Raw genomic sequence first — 23597 nt, 5'->3', positions numbered from 1 at the left:
TGGAGGGACAAACACATAGGACAAGACACAAAAAAGTCCCATAAAGGATTGTACTGGCCATGAGTCCAGACGCCAGAGTCTCGTTAGTCTGCATTTGGGTGTCCTCGAAAAGGGTTATCCCTGTATAATTTAGAGAAATCCCAATTTCATGCTTTACTAGACCGTCTTCCCTACGATCAAGGGGTCCCGGGTTCGTTTCCGGCTGGAAGCATAGTGATTCAGGTCCCACTTTATACTGTGGGTCCAGTCTCGACTTAAGCCAATTTTCACAAACCTTTTTTTTTATTAGGGAATTCCAAACCGGTCTGACATTTTAGAATCTGGAATATCAATGTAGTTTATCAGAACAAGAGAAGTATTCTATTTTATGTTCCGTGGAATGCAACGCACTTATTTTTATCTTCAAATCGTTCAGAAGTGGTGTTTTCAATACAGAAGCCTTCGAATGAGCAACCTCGCTCGCTCATCTCGGTGCACGCCTAGCTGCGTGGGTGGCTCATAAGTGGCTACTACCTCTGTGAAGGTAGGAAATGGCGTTGGCCAGGAACTGGTTACCGCTGCTATTAAGCCTACACGTTCGTCAAGATATGTGTCCTGGAGGTGTGATAAATTGCAGTCTCTTTTCCTCAGCCTTTGTGGAAGAGCATGAGCTATTTTCCAGCCCCCCTTTTTTTAAAGCAACTATGTTGGTAGAGTGAGATTACTTTCGTAACATCTCTAGCTGCTCTGTATTTGCAGTTTGGGAAGGAGCCATAACTCCCGAAACATCCAATCAAGGAGCGGCCCGCTGACGTCACCTAAACCCAGCACCTTTCGCTAAAGCCTATGTAAAAACTATTATTGTACACTATTACATATACCAGTTAAATAAATATGATGCTGGGACAGTTAAGACCTGACTTCGAATAAAAAATCTAAAAGCCGTCCTTACACGATTCAATTATTACAATGAAACAGAATTTATGACCCAACAAAATCAACAATCGATAGCCGTTGGAGCAACGTTCTTATTGGAAATCTTGAAAGGTCTGGAATTATTATTGTGAGTCTCATTTATCGCACACCGTATTGAAAAACTTCGTCTGCTGACGTCACGATAAATGTTCCCGTTGTTAGGTTAGGCATATCAGGTTTGGTGTTTTAGCATTAATAATAACCTCTCTGGTCAAGCTAATACACTTAACCTAACATGCCTAACCTAACAACGAGAACATTTATCGTGACGTCAGCAGACGAAGTTGCTCAATACTGTGTGCGATAAGTGAGACCCAAAATGAAATAAGTAGATTAGAGGTAACAAAGACACGATAATTTTATTTCCAAAGGAAGATGTATGTCAGAAACTCAAATAATGTGATGTATTTTCTCGTTATTATAAACACAATCAGAGACACTACCACACAAAAACTGTGAGATCATAATGACAAAATAATTACACAAAATGAGATTTCCACAAGCATAGGGCAGGGCAGGTAGTTGTTTTTCATTTTGTTAATTTGTTTGAACTCCAATTTACGATCAACAAAAAAATATATACTACGGTTGGCTCGCAAATATAATTTATTAGCCTATCACCACTCGCTGCTGTATAAATTTACAAACCTTTTTTGTTGTATGATTGCAATTAAATAAATACAGACAAGAATGTTCCACCGCTCCTCATTTCTTTTTTTGGATGTTAAGCATGAATTCGAGAAGAAACATGACGTGTGCTCTGACGTCACTTCTTTTAAGCGTGGAATTCAGTGTGTTGTTCCTGGTTCATTTGATAATGTGCGACCAGCTTAACTCTCTTGCTCATGCAAGCAGGTTCGCTAGCTAAATTATCACAGTCAGATGGAGATGTTCCGAAAATATTTTGAACGCAAAGTAGCTGGAGAGGCGTTTTTTTATTATTATTACTTGACATCTCAAGGATAGATATTTAAGGACATGGGGTGCAGTTTCACATCAAAATGGCCGGGAGTATTGGGGAAATAAAAGAAAAGTCCAGTTCTAGTACTGTGTAATTTATACAGCGTAATTGTGATGCACTCGTTCTAATATTTTGTAGATTGAGAAAGCTTTCACTTTCACTTAATTAAACAAAGTAATAAAAAATCTACTCGAAAATAATGTCGGTCGAACTGCACCTTGGATAAAAATGCTGAATAAAGAATCTAATTTCCGCACTATAGAGTGAGACTACTGTACACTGGAATGCACAAGAATTGCTCGGCAAATTGTCCAAGACTGTTTTCATTAAGTTGCAGAGGTTGTCAGCAGCTTGTTGCGCGTTTTGTTTAATTTTTTTAAGCTCTCACTGCGTGAAACAAACAAATGAACATGGCGATGGACAATTTGCTTGGCAATATTTATGCATCCCACTCTACATGATTTCTCACGTTACAGATATAAGCGTATCTAAATTCGATTATTAAACTATCATAATCAGTACGGTACTTCAAAAATTTCCAGTAACGAATTATTTAGAATAAACATGGGCAAAGGAAGCTATTTCGGCCTTAAAAACCAGCTAAAATCCCAATACATAAAAAAGGAACACCAAAGTTAAACTCTAGAATACTGATGTGTGGCTCAGAATGCTGGACCTCTTTCTAAAGGGAAACAATCTATACTTTGAATCTTTGAAAGTTCTTAGAAGAGTAGATGGCCCATTTTGTGAGAACAGCGTAAGTTATAAGTAGACCTAGGATTTTTAGGTTCTAAAAATTGTGCTTTTAGGTTCCTAAAATAGGCTCTAAAAATCCGAAAATATGTTCTAAAAACCTTAAATTAGGTTCCAAAAATCCTGAAATAGGTTGCAAAAAGACTTAATTTGGTACAAAATTTCTGAAGAATTCTGATTAGATACAATCGTTAAAATAAAAAATCACAAGAACCGTAATAACCAAATATTAATTTTCTAAACAAATTCTCATTTCTTTACATCATTTTCAAAATTATCTACAAATTATTGTAATACTGCAGTTGTGCTGTTAGAAAATGTTACTTGTTGATATGAAAAATGAATTACGTATGTATAAGTTGCTGCACAATATCAGAGTGGCTACTCACTTGGAATTCCTCGAATTCCGGGAATTACACGTGAATTTGACTCCGGAAATTATGCGTGAATTATTGGCTCTGGAAATTGTTCATGAATTTTGGCGGCAAAACATGAAATAAAGTACAAGCGGATTTTTTCTCTATTCCAATTTTTTCTCCGTAGACGTGAAAAATTGCAACTTTTATTAATCCAAATCCCAGTAAATTTATATATGTTTATAAATGCCCTGAGGCAAGTTTCTCTCAGTTTAGCTTTTTTTAGGAAGAAAAAGAAAGCTAAATGGAAAATAAAACTAAATTTTCTCAATCCGTTTACTTTGTTAGTGTCTTTTACAGAACAATCTATCTGACAGACGGACGATTATTACAAAATAATATATCTTGAAGTTGATTAGGTAAATTTTTTGGTACATTGGAATCATACAAACCCTTTATATTGTCAAAATGTGTGTGAAAGGGAAGGTGAGAGTCGGTAATACGTAGGGTTGGAATAGAGAAAACATCTGCTTGTATTGACAGTTTACTTTATCTTAGTAGGCAAGACTTAGAATTAAGAGTCTATAGTGCAGGGGTAAAAAGTATGGGGGAACTGTCCTCTTTCTGATGCCACTGTTACCTGCAGATAAAACATGTTTCAAACACGCCAGTCGTTGAATTATTTCACCACCAAACCTCGTAGATATAAAAATCTGGTAAAACCTTAAAAAAGGTTTAATTTAGGCACATAAACCTAAAATAGGTTCAAACAAGCAAAATAGGTTATTTTAGACACTATAAAACTTCGTCAGTTGTTTCGTTTTTTAATGAAACTCTTATATAGCTTGTTATTTCTTATTTACGTGCAAATGGAAAAAGATAGGTTAAAAACCTGAAATCCGAGGTCTAGTTATAAATCATGAACTACAGAAGTGGTGAAAGAAATCAAATTAACAAGACTGAATTGGGTAGGACACATGTATCGAATGTTAGAGAGCTCAGTATGTAAAAACTGACATTTCCAGGACCTGTTGGAAGACCAGTAGACCACCTATGGATACACTGTGTTCAGGAAGACCTGTAAGTGTTAGCAGTTAGGAGCTGGAGAAGGACTGGTCCACAGTCAGGGTTCCCTCACACTTGGAAATCTCGGAGAAAATCATATAATATAATTGAATTGATCAATAAAGCACGTATGAAGGACTCATATATGCTCTTACCTACTGATAATAATAATTACAAGTAATATGCACTAATAATTACAACTTCAGTAACTTGCTTTACGCGAACCAACTCAAGCCGACCTCCGAAGCGAAGCGGAGTGGTTATCAGAGGGCGCTACGACGCCAGCGGTCCCGGATTGGAATCCCGGCTGGGTGATCTTTGTAAGTGTAATCAATTTCATCATATCATAACTCATCCTCTTCTTCGCGATTAGACAAAAGTAGCACGAAATCGAAGTAAAATAAACCCAACCAATAAATCAACACACCACCTCAAAGATATAGTGGATTGAACAGATTTCAATGTTTCATCTGACATAAAATTTGTTTCTGGACGCGGAACCCATAAATAACCGAGATATTTGATCCCACAGTATGGCACACATAAGTAAAAATAACCTCCTAACCCGGACTACTCATTATTTTTTATTCGAAAACACCGGTCATATGCACACTCAAAAGCAAAAACAACACGCAAGACCACCAAACTTACAACTCCTAACAAAACGCACGTCAAACCAAACAACCTAACAATGTAAGATAATTAACATCAAATCTGACACTCCTAACTAAAGAAAACAGATTATATCTGAAGAAAAATCATAGTCAAGAAATATACATACCTTGAAAATATGCTTGTCAAATGGCACAAGAATACGTCCTGTACGTACTATAAAACACAGCCACGGTCGTTTTCCAGAGCACTTTCTTTTCAGTCTTTTAATGAAATAAAGTTGTATGCAGACGCATAAAGCAAGAGAAAATGTGGAAATTCTAAGAGTATTGAACCTAACATTCCTAATCCAAGAAAACGTAAAATTACTGTGAACTCTACTCTGCAATCACTCACGTACGAAATTCACCTGCACGAAAGATTATTTTTCTTCTTCTTCTTCATGCCCCTCACCGCTTGTAGGTTAGCAGTCTTGGCCAAAGGTCTAAAAACATTGATGTCTTGAATATGAGCGCACTGTTATTAACATCACAATATTGTGTTTCACTTCACTTCACTTTCACTATAACACTCCAATGGTGGAGGGTAGTATCAAAAATAAAGCTCACACTGGCAGGGAAAACTATAGAGGAGCCACATAGTAGAAGGGGAAGGGAAGGAAAGCAAGAAGGGCAAACCTGCACGAAAGATAACAGCACCACAGCAAGGTCAATGATGTCAGGTCAGTACTGTCATCTGTTAGCATCTGATACCCAAAATAATCACTGTGTAATAGCTATAAACTCAAACAACATAACAACATGCAACTTGCTTTCCAATATATTTCTAATTTTATTGTAAGTCATGACGCACAAAACAAATAACATTTTATAAAAAAAACCTCCAAGTAACAATGTACAATACATAATTTCCCACATATAGCTCATATCACGTGGAATTGGCAACGACGTAATAAATAGTACACTCACCTCACTTAGTACTCCGGCAGTTTGTTTCTTTATAGTGTAGCATATTTGCAGAAAATACCGTTCAACCTACAAGTGTATCAATATATACTGTATAAAACTCAACTTATTACTAACTTCGTTGACCCTGTACCACATGAAAGCACCCATTACTTGGGTATTACTTACATCTTCGCGAGCTAAGAACAGAAAACGTTCATAAACAACGCAAAAAAAAATCAAATTTCTAGCGGGGGCATGGAAAGTCAGGAATACGTTTTAGATATATGTTTCTTATGATTACAGAATAATTGATATTGTAAATTATGTTTGTCGAAAGTATTGTACAGTTGTGTTTCAAATGATTCCGTGCGCGGTAATACAGTTTGAAAACTCCCACTAAAGCCTGTAACTTTATTTCAGTCCTTAATTATATGCCCAAAGATGTTATTATATTCTTGAGTTAGTTTTGTTATTGCTGTCAGAAAGTTGTTGTTGGGTTTGTTTTTAAGTCCACTTTTTGCACAGAAGCTAATCGGAATTGGTAACGTCTTCGCCTTGTAATCAAGGGGTCCCGGGTTCGATACAACTTGGAGGTAAAGTCCGCGCGTTCATTATATCCCAGCGGTTAACAAAGGGAGCGGTACTCTTTGTTAAAAGAAACACCCAAGTTGGCGGTTTTCTTTTGAAGTAGAAGCAACAAACTGGAGTAGGAAACCGATGTTGCCAAATTGAAGAGATAAAGAGGAAAAGAAGGAAATTGTAAGGAAAAAAAGAAAGAGAAACAAAATTAAAGAATATGGAAAGAGAAAATAAATACAGATAAAGATTAAAAAAGAAGTGTTTAAGGGTATTATCGAAGGGGGGGGGGGAGAAATATCCAACTCTTACATATTAGGCCTTAATTGACACCGGGGTTCTGGGGGATTCTGAATTAAACGTGGGGGGGGGGGGCAGTATACAACTCTAGGTCTTACATTATGGCTGGTATTTTAGTTAGAGGGGGATTGAACATTAAATTGAGGGGGAATATCCAATTCTTGTGTATTACTATTGTCTTAGACTGTTGCGGAAATTCTGGTGTGGAGACTGAGAATTAATTTTTTTGGAGGAAGCAATGCTGTCTAAAACTAGCATGGAAATTTTGGTGTATTGTATTAAATTTAAAGGAGGAAATAGGAAGCTCTTGATAAAGTGTTAAATCTTAGATTGTCGAGAGATTTCTGTAGTGGAGAGAGAGTTCGAACATTAAATTTTGGAGACTGTATTTAGCGATATTGTACGGTGCGTCCATTTCGATCTGCAGCCGAGAGATCGGGAGAAACGTGGCGGGCGGCGCTGACGGAGATGCCGACATTTGAGGCCTGTAATGCCCGCTTATTTTTGTGGACATCTTGCAAAACGAGCACTAACCTGTGTTATAACACGCAAAAGTTCTTCTGTAATTCTTCCAAGTTCCACCCTTATATACACAAATAAATACGCTGTTAAGTGCCAAAAGAATAATAGGGCCTATATTTTTTGAAGACACAATAAATTCAGAGAGGTACCGCACACAAATACTCGCGCCGTTTTTTCAGTTGTTATCAGATAATGAGAGACAATATGGGTATTTTCAACAAGATTCGGCCACAGCCCATACCGCCGCTGATTCTTTGGACGCTATAAGGGAGGTGTTTGATGACAGAATAATTTCAAGAGGTTTATGGCCTTCACGTTCGCCAGATCTTACCGTATGTGACTATTATTTGTGAAAAATAGAGTCTACCGAAATAACCCTCATAGCATCGACGAACTAAAAGACAATATAAGGGCAGAACTAGGAAGAATTACGGAAGAAGAACTTTTGCGTGTGAATCAAAATTTCATCAAACGATGCCAGGAATGTGTGAATGTAGGTGGACATCACTTTGAACAACTCTTATAACACAGGTTAGTGCTAGTTTTGCAATATTTATATAAATGTCTGCATATGTCCATAAAAATATGCGGGCATTACAGGCCGCAAATGTCGGCACCTCCGTCAGCGCCGCCCGCCACGTTTCTCCCGATCTCTCGGCTGCAGATCGAAATGGACGCACGGTATGTAGTACACGTTTTCGACGCCAAACGTGCCAAAGGAAGAGCTGGAAAAGACAAAATATCTCGGGATCTTAAGGAAGTATTGACACCCCATTAAATTAATATTCTTGAAAGCCTGCAAAGAAATGGGTGTAAACATTTTCTTGCTTGCTTCACACGCAACCATGTGTTGCGAGAATGCGTGTTGGCGCTTTACTGAGGTGAATGTGAAGTTTCATACTATAGCTGCATTACAAGACACAAGCGATATTCTCGATATTCATTAATAACATCACTTCTTAAAATATAATGCTTACTGTTGGTATACTGCTTAATGTAAAGCAGGTGCATCATTTGGGACAAAAATATGTCGAATCCGTATTTGTAACTTGTCACAGGAAAATTTTAAATTTTCACTGAAGATAAAATCCAAGTAATTATTGTTTTGCATTATGGTTTGTTACTAAAATAATTATATTTACCCGAGGAAAACTGGGGGTGAGTTCTTTGAAAGAGGAACCCTGTTATATTATCGCCCTGAGGTTAAGAATTTCTAGCTAGGGTTCTGTAATGTCTCGTGAAACAAATTGAATCTTCCATACGACTGGAGCATGTTATTTGGTTTGCCAAGGTTGAATTGTCTATCTTTATCTTAAGTTGTGTAACAATTTGTGTTAAATACTCAAATTGAGTTTTATTAACAAACTCAAAAATACTATTGATATGCATATTTACATATTTTAATTTACTACATTTAACCAATCAATGTGCTAGCTTTAAGTTTTTTCGAAAATCGAACAATCAAAAAATATGGACAATGTAACATGGTATTTCATTCAAATAGACATCAACTATTACACATTCATCCAAACTATTTTCGGGGGTTTATGAACGATTTTAGGGGTGGTCTTGAGTGATGGGCACCCCTGTTTAGGGAATAAGGACAGATCAAGTATAGTGTTCTGTAAAGCTAAGAAACAAGTTACTTTCGGTAGACACACTGTCGTAATTAAATACTTTGTGGGGATTACGATATGGTTTGAGGGCGCGAATGATGTTTTGGGGGGGGGCACATGATATAATCTGGGGGGACGCATGACATGATTTTTGGGGCGAATGCGCCATTGGCTTTTGAGGGGGTGGGCACCTCTGCTCTCCATGAAGGAAATAATATCCTGCAGTTTTGTCTTCATACTTAGGATTTTCACTAGCAGCCGTGAGTGATAACTTGCATTATGCAAAGTCTAAGGAAAAACTAAAAGCACAACACTATAACAAAGCAACAAAACAGAACAACACAACACAACTAGTTAAAAAATCAACCCCGCACGTGGTTATGGCGCAAAAATAACGAGAGCCGCCTTGCAACTACAAGAAATGTAAAGAAAATGTGGCAACAACGTCTGAGTGCATGCGCTTATCGGGAGCGGCTTGGCTATTGTTTGCTATTGTTGTCAGTGTTAAGTTTTATAAAAGGGTTGCCGATGGGGACATAATAAACGCGCGGACTATACAAAGTGGTTCTGGTCTCACTTTAAACTGCGTATGTGTAGAAGTGGAGTGTGTTTGGAGCCATTTGCATACGTTTTTTTTTATGGTTTTGATTATTGTTTGGCAATACGCATATGCTCCAACTTCTCAAGAAGAGCAGGTATTATTAACTTACGTATATTTCAATATATAAAATATTGTTTATCAATCTTGCCCCACCCTCCAAATATCTTTGAAAGTGACGCTAATAAGTAAACGAAATTGTTAGGAATTTATGACGTTTTATGAAACGTGATTGAGGGGAGGGGTACACCACACAGGTAAGCTCTCTGACTGTAAAACTTTGAATTGGTGTCTTGGCAAACGTAATGTATTTACTCGATCGGTGGGAAGTGTAACCCGCGTTCCAACCTCCCACAAACTGAATGAGGGATACCACCCCAATGGGCGTACCCACTGAAGCAGAATGAGGTAACCACCGCAGGTGGGGAGAAGGTGTCGGAATGCGACCTTGCCCAGGCGCGCCGTTTCTTCGGTTCAAGGTCACGCGCTGTTGCTGCCCACGGTCCCCCACACCCACAGACTGCCCTGCGCTGTCAACAAGTGTGCAGGCGGTGATTCTTTCCAGCCTGCGAGCTGCTACTTCTCCCATGTCAAGTGACGCACTCGGGTGTGATTCATAGCGAGAAGGAAAGAGTCTCAATGGAAGACCAATGTTCTTGGTTCTTGGGAGTTTTCGGCGGGGTCCTTTTCCAGGTATAGAGAAACTTCGCGAATCGCTGGGTAAGGGAAGATAACCAGGATGACGAATTGAAAGAAACATGATTTTTCCCTCTTAGTTTCCAGTAAAAATATCTTCCCGCAGTAGTTGGTTCTCCAGGTTAGTCTTCTATCCAGATTTTTTTTTTTAAATTTGTAAAGTTAGCTCCAAAATGACGACATATTAGATCTTTGAAAATGTTAGGGATGTCGCGAAAAATTTCGGCAGTGTTAGAACACTGGTCTGCCTTATTCAGCTAGTCAGTTTCATGTTCCTGATTCGAGTTAATTCAGATTAGCGGTGTTCAAAAATGCATGCGAGTGAAACATGAAATAAAGCATCTGGTTATTTACGCTTCAGTTTGGTAAAAATAACGTTTGAGGTAATTCATTTTTCAAGCAAAGCGTAAATTAATTAATAAACACACACTAACATACACGTTCAGGCCCTACTTCAAACTGTAGTTTCAGTCCCAATCCGCTTTAAGTGGATTTAAATACTTTTTCACTTCTGGTATAATTTTCACGGTAAACTTCGGTAAAATTATAATTATAATTTTATTCCCTCTTTGAAACCCAAACGATACTCGTTTCGATTCCGAATTACACTTTTTTTCTTCTTTTTTTAACATGGGCCTATAGCAATTCCGTTTCAAAGCTCTGTCCCAGCCGTTGCATCGACTATTGGTTAAAGTGTTTGTATGATAAATTTTTAGTCATTATTTTGCATCTCTATCCAGAATGATTTGGAGGGCCTCCCCGTAGTCGCCTTTTAATCAAGAGGTCTCGGGTTCGATGCCCGGTGGAGGCGCATAGTGTGGTTCTGATCCCACTTTAAACTCTAGGACCAGTCCCGATTATTCTTTCTGTGCAGAAAGTTGACTTAAATCACAAATTAATCAAGAAAGATTTCGCATTTCAGTGGCGAGTGGATAGCGGGAGGTTTAGGGTGTTTCGTTTCTCTCTGACTGGCCGACTCCCCCTCCTTTACCCACGGGGGTTCATTTTCAATTTACAGGTTTTAGAATTTCTCATTTGAATCGATCAACTTATAGCCCTTCCCCCTCTGAAAATAAGTTAGTTCTTGTTCTTGTTCTGTGGTTCTTAAACGATGTAGTACTGTATCATCATTGTAATATTGGTATAGACTTCAGTGAAGTAGGTATGCTTTTTAAAGACAATTTCATGCATGTAGGCTGTTCTGAGCTGGGCCTATAGCTGTCGGGGATCTAGCAGAGAAACCGGTCACTTTTAAATGTTAAAAATAGCAAAATTTTAATGTCTACAAGATTGTTCTGTTTTGGGGTGAAAATTCCCACTCTAAATATAAAGCCAAATAGAAAAAACAAAGCGAGTCTTTTTCTCCCTTTAAACCTTTCTTTAGAGGCTCATGGGGAGTAGTTGCCTTTTCTCAGTTTCCTGTCCCTTCCGACGGCAACTTTGAGGAGCACTTTCAAACATTTTGCCATCCCATCACAATTAACATACCGCCCGAAAGCGGTCTCCTACTTCCTTCCCAACAGGCATTCCTTCCAAGATTTGTATGGGAAAAGGCTTAGAGGAGTCCCAAAGGGTCCCTTTCCTGAAAAATAGAATCGTCCAAGCAACTATGTCACCTCAGTCACCTTCCCCGAAGCTAAAGAAACGGGGCTGCGCATGGAATCACCCAACATCACGCAATTTTCAAAATAAAAGGAATATTCTCTGCTTTGCAGCAGAGTTGCCAAACATCGTTATTTAGTCGGTCTTTACCAAGAGGAAAGCTAATACCCCCTCCCAAATTTTTAATACTTCAATTCGCTTATCAGACTCGTTATATAGATACGTACGACAGTGAAGAAAACATTGAAACCAGGTCCGAGAAATTAAGATATTTCTTTGCTTTTTCATGCATACGTAAATTCATCATTCGACCCTCCCCATGTTTTACGATCTTGCGTTGTAATCAAGGGGTCCCGGATTCGATTCCCGGTGGAGAGAGATACTGTTTCGGACACCACTTTAAACAGTAGTTCGTCCCGATTAGCCTTTCTGTGCATAAAGTGGGCTTAAAAACTCAACTACATGTAAGGGACTACAGCTCCTCCCGATTTTTTTAGAAAATACACATTTTTAAATGAAAGCAGTAAAAACCGGCCCCCGTGGCGGAGTGGTTAGTACATCACGCTACGACGCCAGGGGTCCAGCGTTCGAATTCCGGCCTGGGCATGGCTGTTTGTAAGTGTCCATTCATCAATTTCATCATATCATCACTCATCCTCATCTTCGCAATTAGCCCAAAGTGGCAGAAAAGCGAAGTAAAAAATAATCCAAGTCAATTAATTGAAAGCAGTAAAATAACTCATGAAAAATCAAAGTGTTGAATGCGAACCCGGTTGAAACAACCCCCCTAAATTCCATTTCTTCTTTGAACAACTTCTAAAACTAATGTTAATGGGCTTGCAATCAAGGGGTCCCTGTTCGATACCCGGTGGAGGCGCATAGTGGTTCGGATCTCACTTTAGAGTGTAGGCCTAGTCCCGATTAGCTTTACTGTGCATAAAGTAGACTTAACACACCAAATGAATCAATGAAAACGAATGTTAGAAATAGTAAAATGGTAATTACCAAATATTTTATTGTTCTCCCTATTCGCAGAATGAAGCTGTGATATCCACCTTTACAATTTCAGCCCCCTCCGAAGAAAAAAAAATCCTGCGTACGCCAGGATCGAAAAGTAGTTTCAGTGAAAGCTGCTTAAGACAATTCGAATACAATATAGTAAATGTTAGCATTCTTGTGTGTTAATGTGTAAAAGTTGATTCTTACATTTTGTTCAGCGTGTGTCCTGTGTTGGCAAAGGAGAAATACGGCAACCATTTTCCAGCTATAACACAGGAACCGTTTGTTTTCTTTATGTTAATGAATTTCTCATCATCGAAGAACGTGCTCACACAATCCGATTTTCCTAACTCCAGCGGTTTGACATTTTCAATGAATGAATCACGCTATGATGTCAAGGTTATGAAATTCATGTAAATATCGTGTGGGTTTTCCTCTTGCTTTGCATGACTAATTCAAAGTAATTCTTTCTAAATCCGTGGTTATAATCACAAATTAACAAACATGAGCTTCTGCGGTGAACGTCATAATTATGCTCACGCAACTAGAGTTTTTCAAAGTTGCATTGCACGGCATGCAACATTCATCCTCGTTTACGCCGTTGCCCTACAAGCTACGTACTTTTTAGCATCGCCTATAGGTGGCAGTATGTGCGCTGTGGCGATTCGGCCCAGGGACTTCATCAAATGGAACTCACGGATCCAGGTTGCGTGGGAACCAAGAAAGACTTGCCAGACTGAATTTAAAGTAGTTTCCGGCTCAGAACTTTCCCACTTTATCTTGGGAAGTTTAAATGTGTTATGCCTTGAATTAGTTTTAGTGATAAAATAAAGAGCTTCAAATAAGTCCAAGGATAAACTACAATAACCTGAATGCATATTCATGCAAGCAGTTCAGTAATTCACAATTAATGTGATTTATTCAATGCACCGATGTTAATTGATTAGAAGACGTTGACATCTTCGCCAGGGTATCTATTATGGCCCAATGAGGATCCACTGACATGAACACAGACCGGTTTCAGGAAAAGTCTCTTCTCTCTTGCTATTGACCTATTTCTCCAGAACCCATTGTCATGTCGGTTTTCCATTAGGACGCACGGACAGAGGGGGATGAATGAATAAAAATCTGTTTTTGTGGCAAGGGAATAAGTAGGACAGGACATTGTAGGTTCTGGGCTCGTGTTTTAGCCTGGTCAGGGTACGTAGATAGATAGAGCGTCCCTTTATCTAATCACCATTAATCGTCACGATCAGCGAAAATTGGCTGGGAGAAAACCAACGTCTAATAAGAAAATGTAAGTTACTAGAATATTTGGCAAGTCTCAATTTTTCAAGATTTTAAAATAATTTCAATTGGCATGATATGAATTATAATTAATAATTTTCTTCTCACAAATATTAGTCAGTTTTCTTGAAGTGGCAACATACCTAGTAAAAAAAATACGAAAGTGACTGACCTGGAAGTGATTATAATCCCTCGATGTAATCTGCTGCTGCGAGAACATGGTTCCAAGCATCGGGCAGGCGCTGAACACCGTTGACCACCAACAATCATATTGTTCCTGGTGCGTAAACATTATTAGGGCAATCAACAAACACACCAACCACATTTCAACTGCTTCCGATTCACCAACATGAATTAATGATCTGCAATACACGTAAACTCGTTCAAATAGCTCTCCAGAACACGTTCGTCCTCTGTCACACGACCACTAGACGAGAGTATTCTAATGTTGCCAGTTCACGAAAAAAGGCCTTCAAATAAAGGTTCAGTGTGATTTTGCGAAATATGGCTTTATTTAAGAGCTTCAAGAATGAAAAGAAAACTCACAACAAGCTGTTAACAACTTCTTCACCAGCATACATAAAAATCCATCACTTAAAAACACATAGGATGTAAGAGAAAAATTAATGAAATTAGTCATGGACAATTTGCACGGTAATGCTCATGGATCCCACTATACAACATATGTTTTACACATATGCAACATGGAGCGACGTAAAATAGGAAAAAACATACACAACATGCTAAAACTAAATTGTGTACGTATTCAAAGTTTATTCAATATATATACATATACAACATATATTATTTAAATACCTTACATTACAGAAAACAATCATATTGCGAGCAAGAAAATTTTTACATCCAATTTTTTGCAAACTGAAAACAATATTGATTTAATAGGGTGCAAATAATTTCACGGGGCGCCATAACATTATCTTTTTTACAACTTTTTTAATTTAGATCGTTCGGCGTTCGGCGTCCAGGACGTCGGGACCTCCAAGATACTTATAGTATACGGGCCTCACACCAGCTTCCGTGACGTCACAGGACTAGTCAACTATAGTCATTTTATAGCATTTAACAAAGTATATTATAAGAGTATAATATTTATTTTTCTGACTGAATCGTCCTTTCTTATTCCTTCAGAACGTTGCTTTCACATGAAGAACATTTTAAATGTTATACGCCAAACGGCATTACAAAATACGTGAATAATGTTGATAAAAGTAAAATCCATTCTTTACCGTTCTGCATAATGTACCTTCATTTTTCAAATTACCATGGTCAAAAATGCGATAAGAGATAAAATTTGATCCTACGTTGATACTTACTCTAATTTCGTAAAGAATTATCATCGTTAATATATAAATGCTGTGGAATAAACACTTACGATTCAACTTATGCATGCAAGATAATTTTGTAAAAGTTAGGTTGAGGAAAGAGCTTGTAAGATTGGAATTTGGTATTAAATAAACATACCAACTTTGGAAACTGAATTTCCGTGTGTAACTTGAATACATTTTTAATTTTCTATAAATCTGGTAAAAATTTGGCTGCACAAGTTTGACTGGTTTGGTTGAAGGTTAGGCTTCCAATTTCTTAAAATCATGTTTCGTATTTTACATCAAGCAAAGAGAGAAAGTGTGCACATACTAATGCAGCAAACGTACTAGCCTAACCTATTCGAAATACCTGGATGCTAAGAACACTAACCTTAAATGATCTAACAGTAATTAAAGCCTATGAAAATGGATTTACGATCACACGGAAAATGGGAATATTAATGCAAGCGACTTACTCTAATTAAGAAGTCCAAAGCAAAAAGCAGGAGAACGCAATAGACCTCATGATGTATCATGAGAATATTGGTAGAAGAAATTCGTATAATTTATAATTATATCCCTTTTCGGTAGACAAGCTAGATATGGTAAAAATCAAGAGACAAGTTGTTTTTCAGGATACGGGTAAGTTTTAGGAATATCAGCGTATATTTCATTCATCCCTAACAAGGACAATTCATTTGTAACTGTACCTGGACATGTATTGATATCGTACCATGCTGACATATAAGTTCATATTTATATTGCCCCTTGTACTTGGGATATTTAGAACAGGTTGAGATAAAATCTCACTCTTCTACTTTTATACAGAGTATAGGAGCAAATAGGTTACATGAAATCACAATGACTGACTGTGCAAGTGTACGAAACGAATCGTTATTCAGATTCTTTACAAAAAAATTTCACATTAGCAACTTCTCTACAGATTTTCGTCCTACATTTCAAATTACCTTAAATGTTGGTGACACCACTTACTGCATCGCAATAATCATAAAGATTTCTTCCTGTCTTCGACAGAAATAACCGACAAAGAGAAAATATAACATCCATTACTGAGTACAAAGGTATAAAATTATCCACAATGTATTTGTGAAATAAGTTATTACATAGAATTGAAAGAGGTCGTAAAATTCCATTGATGTAGGTATGTACATTATATTTCATTCACGTGATCTATAGCTATCATCAAGATTGTAATTTTTGTAAACTGGAACATAGCTTGAAGAAGTAAGTGAATACTCCTCTACTGTGACTAGATAGTAAATTAGATGATTAAGACGTGACTTTTGAACTACATAATTTCAGACAACTTATGAGCAATAATACGGACATATGAATAACTATCGACATTTTTCGTGTTGATTAAAATAATATAATTAGTAGTTACAAGTTCGGCATCTGTGTAATTAATATTACCATACACAAATTCTTAAATGTATTTCGCGCTGGTTGAACACACTTTTTTACTACCGTGTAATTAAATGTATTACATATAAACGCATACATTTACTTGTAACTGATCAGGACATAACTAAGTTTAATTTGCGATAATAAATTATCATTCTTACTGTGAAATAAATACATTTACAGGAACTCTTTTTAGAACAACTCGCACATTCAAATACACGTATTTCGCCAAAACACACGGCGAATCTTTTGACGTCATCAGGTTGCGGCCCGTATACGGAGTATACACGAAGTATACGCATCTCGGATGCCCCGGCTGACTCCCACCGGTCCCTAGCTACCGCCCTGAACTTGATAAGACCGAAAAAATCAAGGATTGCGAGCGAGAAAATTTTGCGAAATATATTTTAATTTGCATAAAATTTGAAATCGAGGGGGCAATTGCTCCTGTGCCCCCTGCACGTGCCCTTGGCTGTCAATGGTTGCGTCACTGGTCACAGAAGGCAGTTGCTTGACATTCTAATTTAAATGATTAACTTTCCAACTTTTCACCAATAGCTGGACAGGGGTATTGTTTTGTAATTGTGCTAAAAATGTGTTTAGCAATTTATTGTTTGTGAAAGATTAATATAATTGCAGTTATAATTCTTAATTTTCCGTAGCTTACGTGTTAAAAAGTTTTTTTTTTTCAATTTTATTTTAGTAGAGGTGTTTCCTATTAAGTTATGTTTTTTCCTTACAGAACAAATAAGTACCTGCAAAAGTCCTCCATTACCCGAGTGTGCGCCGTTGGAGGTTTCTTCGTATCAATTCCTGTCTTCTTAACTGGTAAGCGAAAGCGTTAAAAGTCAAGAATTTTAATAATTCATATTTTGTTTTTTTTAATTATCTTGACACAAACTGTCAAACTTACATGCAGTATAATATGTATCATCTGTAGACAGTAGTTCCATATTTTTAGGGGGAAATTTTGAGACAAAAATTTATTCATGTGTAAATCAATATTTTTGCATTTATGCATGGATACAGTGGCGGCGATTGAGTGCTAAAACGGGAGGAGGGGGCATGAACAGTTTAGTCTCTCTTGATAGACAAGGCCATGGGCGTAACTTGGAACTTAACTTTGGGAGGGCCACGAACTTCAGGCTTAACTTTTAAGGGGGCAGAGTCGAAAAGTTTTTCAGCCCATAAAAATAGTGTCCAGGATTATTTGCTAAATAACTGTTGCATTTGCAAAATCATAAATATTATTATTTATTACTTAGCTCCTCAGGTCTTAGGATGTTAACAAAAGTATCCTTAATGTTAAAAAAGTATCCTTAAACTTGTAAATTGTAACACCCCTCTTGCCCCCGCCAAGTTACGCCTATGGACAAGGCTTTATCATTAAGAGGACATAGTACAGTGGCAAAAAGTAGGGGTGCGGGCACCTGTCCTTCCCTTAGCGTCGCCACTGCATGGATACATCTATATGCAGTAATATTAGTTAGCTCTCCTATTGAGGGTAACTCACTTGCTTCTTATCTCTGTCGTCATTTGAATTGTTTATAAGAGAAACTGCATCTTAAATTGTACTTGTATCTTTTAATGTTGCTCATCATAATTGTTTCTGCAATAACAGACAGATAGGTGAAACCCAGTTTTGTTCTCAAGTGATTGATTTTAATTCCTGTGACTTCTTATGAAGCATTGCAATATTAAATATAGGACCCCCCCCCCCCCACAAAGCAAAAGGAGTGCAATCAGAAAAGGGGATGCAGCATTCAGAGGAATTGAATTACCCATCCCCCTCACATAAATAAAATACCCTATGTATGGTTAATTGATTGATTGATTAATTTGGTGTTTTAAGTCCACTTTGTGCACATTAAGGCTAATTGGGACTGGACCTACAGTTTAAAGTGGGATCAGAACCACTATGTGCCTCCACCGGGTATCGAACCCGGGACCCCTTGATTACAAGGCAACGACGCAACCACTGCACCATTGGGGAGGCCTATGTATGGTTAAGTCAATGAAAATGTTCCAAATGTTAAAATTATATATAATGGAGGATATTCAGCAAACAACTTCCCCAACAATTAATTGTGTGAAATCACATTCTGATTCCGCTGCCATATTTTAGACAAACAGATCAGATCCTGTGTTGAAAACATGCTGGGATGCATTGTGCATATGATTTTATCCGAAGTGATTCAAGGTATGATCATCATGATCATATGAGGAATGTGTACTTATAAAATGTAGCAAATTTCTCACTGTAAGAAGGTTTCTCAAACACTTTCCGTGACACATGTGAATCTGTTTGCCAGATTTCATGCTGTTTCTTCCCAAAGTGCACTGCGTGATGACATCAAGTTGAATAACATCCATTATCCTACAGATACATTTATGCTCACCCTCAAAAGGGTGAAGAAGAATTTGATGTAAACACAGCAACAGAAATCAATAAGTATTGCAAAGATGGCAGAAGCTATAGAATTTCATGTGCCATGTACAATTATTTTATGTTGAATATAATGTTCCACTTTTAATAGTCAATACAATATTATTAGTATGGATAATCGTCCTGTAGATACAAATGCAGCAGTGGTTAGTTAGAATGGCACAAGAGAAGGGGACTAGGAGTAAACTAAATATCGGCTAAACACCCTCCCCAAATGAATGTACATTTTTCTTGTGGTATTTATATAGGCTTTGAATAAATAGTACGACAATCTCCACCAGAACCATTTCATTTAAGGAAATCATAAGAATGAAAGAGTTGCAACTGTTAATCAAACAACTGAAAATAAATTAACTAGATGAAATCATCTGCTACTTGTAATCAGCTGTTAATTTAATCATGTGAATTCGTCCAACTGCACCTGATTTTAAACAATAAATTACTGGCTACAGACACAGAGATGTACTAAATGAAAGCTGATCTCAAATAGAACTTAACTTCAATAACTGGTACAAATTGGAACTGAATGGCCTACTACTTGTAATCATATAAATGTGATCAGATGAGGAACAATGTTCCATGTGTAAATAATTCCATCTGCTTCTTCTAATATTTATGTGAAAGGGATATGGTGCTAATCATATTACTTTGTAGAATTGGGGAATATGTCGACCTTTATCTCCATGTCCCCTGTGTGCATTCAGGTATGATGCAATGCATAGACAATAACTTTAATACCTCCTTTTGCTGCAGCTGACAGACTATTCACCTGGCTTTGTCTTGATTTTCATAGTTCACAGCAAATTACTAAGGAAGCTTTCAGACTAAATTGACAACTGACAAGCAACATGTCCAACCTGTCACTTGGGTAAGAAAGGTAGCAAATATTCCTGTAGGTGAGTGTTTAAGTGAGAACTGTCACTCGTCGCTTTGGTCTGAAATCTTCCTAAAACTGAATGTGCTTTTCTAATGTCCTTACTGTGTCTTTGTGCAGAAAGATATTGCCACCAGTAAAATCTATAATTACTCTTTTAATTGATAATATGGGTTTACTGTGAACATAAATAAACAACACCCCTGGTTTTAATTTTAAGAACATAAAATATATCTAAAAATCAATTGCCAATAGAAATGTCCCTACATAAATTCATGCTAAGTGATTATAATACATATATACATACTCCTGTGTCAACCTCCCTGGTGGAGTTGCTAGGATACCAGGGGTCTCCAGTTCGAATCCAAGCCTGGACATGGGTGTTCTTTGCGAGTGTCCCTTCATCATTTAGATCCTATCATCACTCATCCCCATCGTCGCGATTAGCTAAAATTGGCAGAAAAACTACAAATAACAAAATCCTAATCAAATATGTACTCCCAAGAGTTTATCTGGATTATATTTCAGGTTCATGAACATTTCAAACACTTATTATTTTCATTAGACAGTAGACATATTTATGAAATTGTAAGTTAGCATAAATAAATTATGGAATAAACAATTTACATTCTTCTGTTTTCTACATGATGTATACTTTTTTCATTGCAGGTATCATATTGTATACGTTCATACAGTTCCATTCTACACCCGCTATTATCACCAGTGTATTTATTGGTCTCGGTATTATATTCTGTGGATGTGCCATGGTCCATAACGTGTTTGTTTGGCAAAGGGTAAGTTATCCTAATTTTTTCAGCTACCAAATTTCCTCTGAAATGCTCTCTCTCCAAATGGCTCAAGATGCAGATCTTCTATTAAATCCATTTTCTTTTTTTACTTTAATTAAAATATAGCATCATCTATAATGTCACTAAAGCACTAACACCTAAACAAATATTGAACTTCCAAATCACTAGTGAGGAACAAGTCATCATTCACATGCATTCATTTCCCTGCAACAATCTTCTGTTACGTTCCTGGCTTACAATGAAATTCCCCATGTTGCGACCTCCTTGATAAAATAGGGTCATTCCATGGGGGTCCCTGCTCGACCATCTTCAATTTTGATGGAATTTCTACGGGTTGTGCATATGTATCCCACATGAAGACCTGTAAAGTTTTAGGTTCATAAGTAGTGTTATAATTTTTTTCAAGTAATTCATCGCAATATTCGTATTTGCTGTGGCACTGAAAAAGTGACCATCAGAGAAGCAGGCCTGGCACCCCAACCAAACTACTTATGAATCTGAAACTTTGCAGATCTCCATGTGGGATACATATGCACAACCTGTAGATGCTTCATCACAATCCAAGAGGGTCGAGACATATCTGAATTCAGGCTACTTGACATGGAATGACCCAATAGTTAACATATCACACACACTACTATACCAAAGGTTCTGTATGTTTGACTCCTGGGCAAGACATAGTTTTGTCATTGTGTTTGTTCCTTGTCTATGTCATTAATTCACTTTCATTCCCATTGTCGAAATTATAATCTAGAAGTAGAAAAGCAATGTAAAGTAACTAAAATAGAAATTTCCCTGGTGTCTTAACTTTTAAAAAATATTCAGTTCTCTAAAATAAGTTCTCTTACTGCTTCTGAAGTTTATAGAATATGAAATAATAACATATTTTTAATATAAGAGATGGAAATGTCAGTTTAATTACTTAAGCTTGGAAATCTAATTATTCAAATATGCTTTTTTGTTAATATTCAAGTTTTTAACTTTAAAAAAATGTACACTTTTTAACACAATTGTATTTTTATAGCAGAAATTTGTTGCATGCAAGTACAATGCATGTTGTTCAGATTTCAGTTTCTCACACAGTTTTATACAAATATCAAAGTATCTTTTTACATGTTTTCCCCCTGTGAATCCAGAATTTCCCCCTGTGAATCCAGAATTCCCAGTTTCTGGGAAATTTTCCTCCTGCAACAACACAGCCATTGGGGATATGGCAGAGGACAGTAAGAAGTCAATTGTCTTCAGCTGAGGGAATATCAAAGAATCTGTTGTAAAGGGTGTATTGTGCAGATGCTGTACAGTGGTATATCTATGGAAAGATTACCCTGACCACATAATTTAGCATGCTTGAGAAGCAGAGTTTAAAGGGAGCCAGGATCACCTCCCCCATCAGGGGATTAAACAAGCTAGGGAAAGCTTCTTACGCATTGATGGGCAAACAGTTCAACTATTTGCCAACTGAAAATAAAGAAATGCCTGAATCAAAGATTGATTTGGACTTCAAGAGAGAAAAATAAAACTTTCTAAAACTGTGGCTGGGTCATTTGTAATACCTTTGTCAGAAAAGTTCCAGGACTGAGCTCGTAAAAAATTATTTATTCAACTTAGGAACTAATGGTCCTAGGTGTTGTCAAAATAGTCCCCTCGGCTATCTATACACAGCTGCCACCGTTTCTGGACGTCATGGAAGCAAGCAGGGGAAGCTTCATCTAGGATGCTTCTCAGCACATCTGTCACAAAACTGTTTGGATTGCTACCAATATATTCATGACACTACCCTTTCAGCGGTGTTTGCACAGATGCAAATGTTTCAGGACGTCAATATAAAGGTTTTTGTTTATCGTTTATCCTTCAGGCAGATATTCATGGTGCACCAAACCTTTAGCATGAAAAAATGGGATGAACATTGTCTTTGGATCATCTTGCACTGAATCTTGGTCCTTCCGAAACCTTTTTGCCATTCAAAGATACGGCTTCTCAATAATGCCTTGTCACCAAATGCTTGCTGTATCATATTCCATGTTTTACTAGGGATTTCCCAGCTTAACACAAAACTTAATGTTAACTCTCTGCTCGGAATGCATGTCCATCACGGCACTTGTGTAACTTCCAACTAAATGCGCCAACAAACCAAACAGTGGGCTGCTAAGCACAGCCCTGCCACCTGGTGTGTTTACATGGAAACACTTCCAAGGTCATTTCTATTCAGAACACATACCAGGTGACTGAATAACACCCATTTCTTGTGTTTGAATATCGCAGGTAAAGAATAAATAAATCAGTCCTGGAACTTTTCTGACAAAGGTTGTATAATGAGAATTCTGCTACCAGAATATCTGCAGTCAGCAATGCCTTTTTTCTTTAATAGCAAATAGTGCAGGTTTCATTTCTTTCCCAACTCTTATATTGTGCACGTGTTGAAGAAAAATATTTTTATTAATTTTCTTTGTTTATAGTGAATATGAAAAAATAATGTTAATTCTTTCGATACTGGAATTAAGTTTGTGGAAAAATGTCACTGCAAAACAGAATGTTAATACCACTAATCAAATAGGTATCTGAATGTCATCTTTTATTGATTTTCTTTGTATGCATCAGTTTATCCTAAGATAACAAATTGTGTACATATTTGTTACCTTCTGGAACAAGCTCACGCAATTCACGCCTATTTGTTTTACTCATTTTTACTCTGGAATCTTCCACCTGCAATACAATATTCTTCCCAAAAAGTTGTCATCATGCATGCAGTGTTAGAAGTGGGACTTCATCTTATATAGCATTCTTACTTGGAAATGTGGGAATTAAGAATGGATGTTTGTATAAACATATTTTAATTTTATTATGTTATTAGTATTATGAACATATTCTATGCAC

At 37.2% G+C, this 23597-nt stretch overlaps 2 protein-coding genes across 2 annotated transcripts in view; one reads left to right on the top strand and one right to left on the bottom strand.

Moving 5' to 3' along the window:
* LOC145985027 (furin-like protease 1) overlaps positions 1 to 14051 on the bottom strand; it is an 844450-nt gene extending 830399 nt beyond the window's left edge. The window contains exon 1 of the mRNA XM_083118535.1: positions 14017 to 14051. The gene's annotated coding sequence lies outside the window, so the exon portion shown is untranslated. The remainder of the gene's footprint in view (positions 1 to 14016) is intronic.
* LOC145985030 (uncharacterized) overlaps positions 1 to 23597 on the top strand; it is a 98745-nt gene that overhangs the window by 70842 nt on the left and 4306 nt on the right. Inside the window, exons 3-4 of the mRNA XM_083118539.1 lie at positions 17337 to 17422; positions 20584 to 20708. Coding sequence (XP_082974665.1) covers positions 17337 to 17422; positions 20584 to 20708 — 211 coding nt within the window. The remainder of the gene's footprint in view (positions 1 to 17336; positions 17423 to 20583; positions 20709 to 23597) is intronic.

This window comes from Lepisma saccharinum, chromosome 3 (assembly GCF_977018435.1).
Source record: "Lepisma saccharinum chromosome 3, izLepSacc3.1, whole genome shotgun sequence".
Classification (NCBI taxonomy): domain Eukaryota; kingdom Metazoa; phylum Arthropoda; class Insecta; order Zygentoma; family Lepismatidae; genus Lepisma; species Lepisma saccharinum.
The sequence above is the reverse complement of the archived record's forward strand: the minus strand, read 5'-3'. Positions and strand labels throughout refer to the sequence as shown.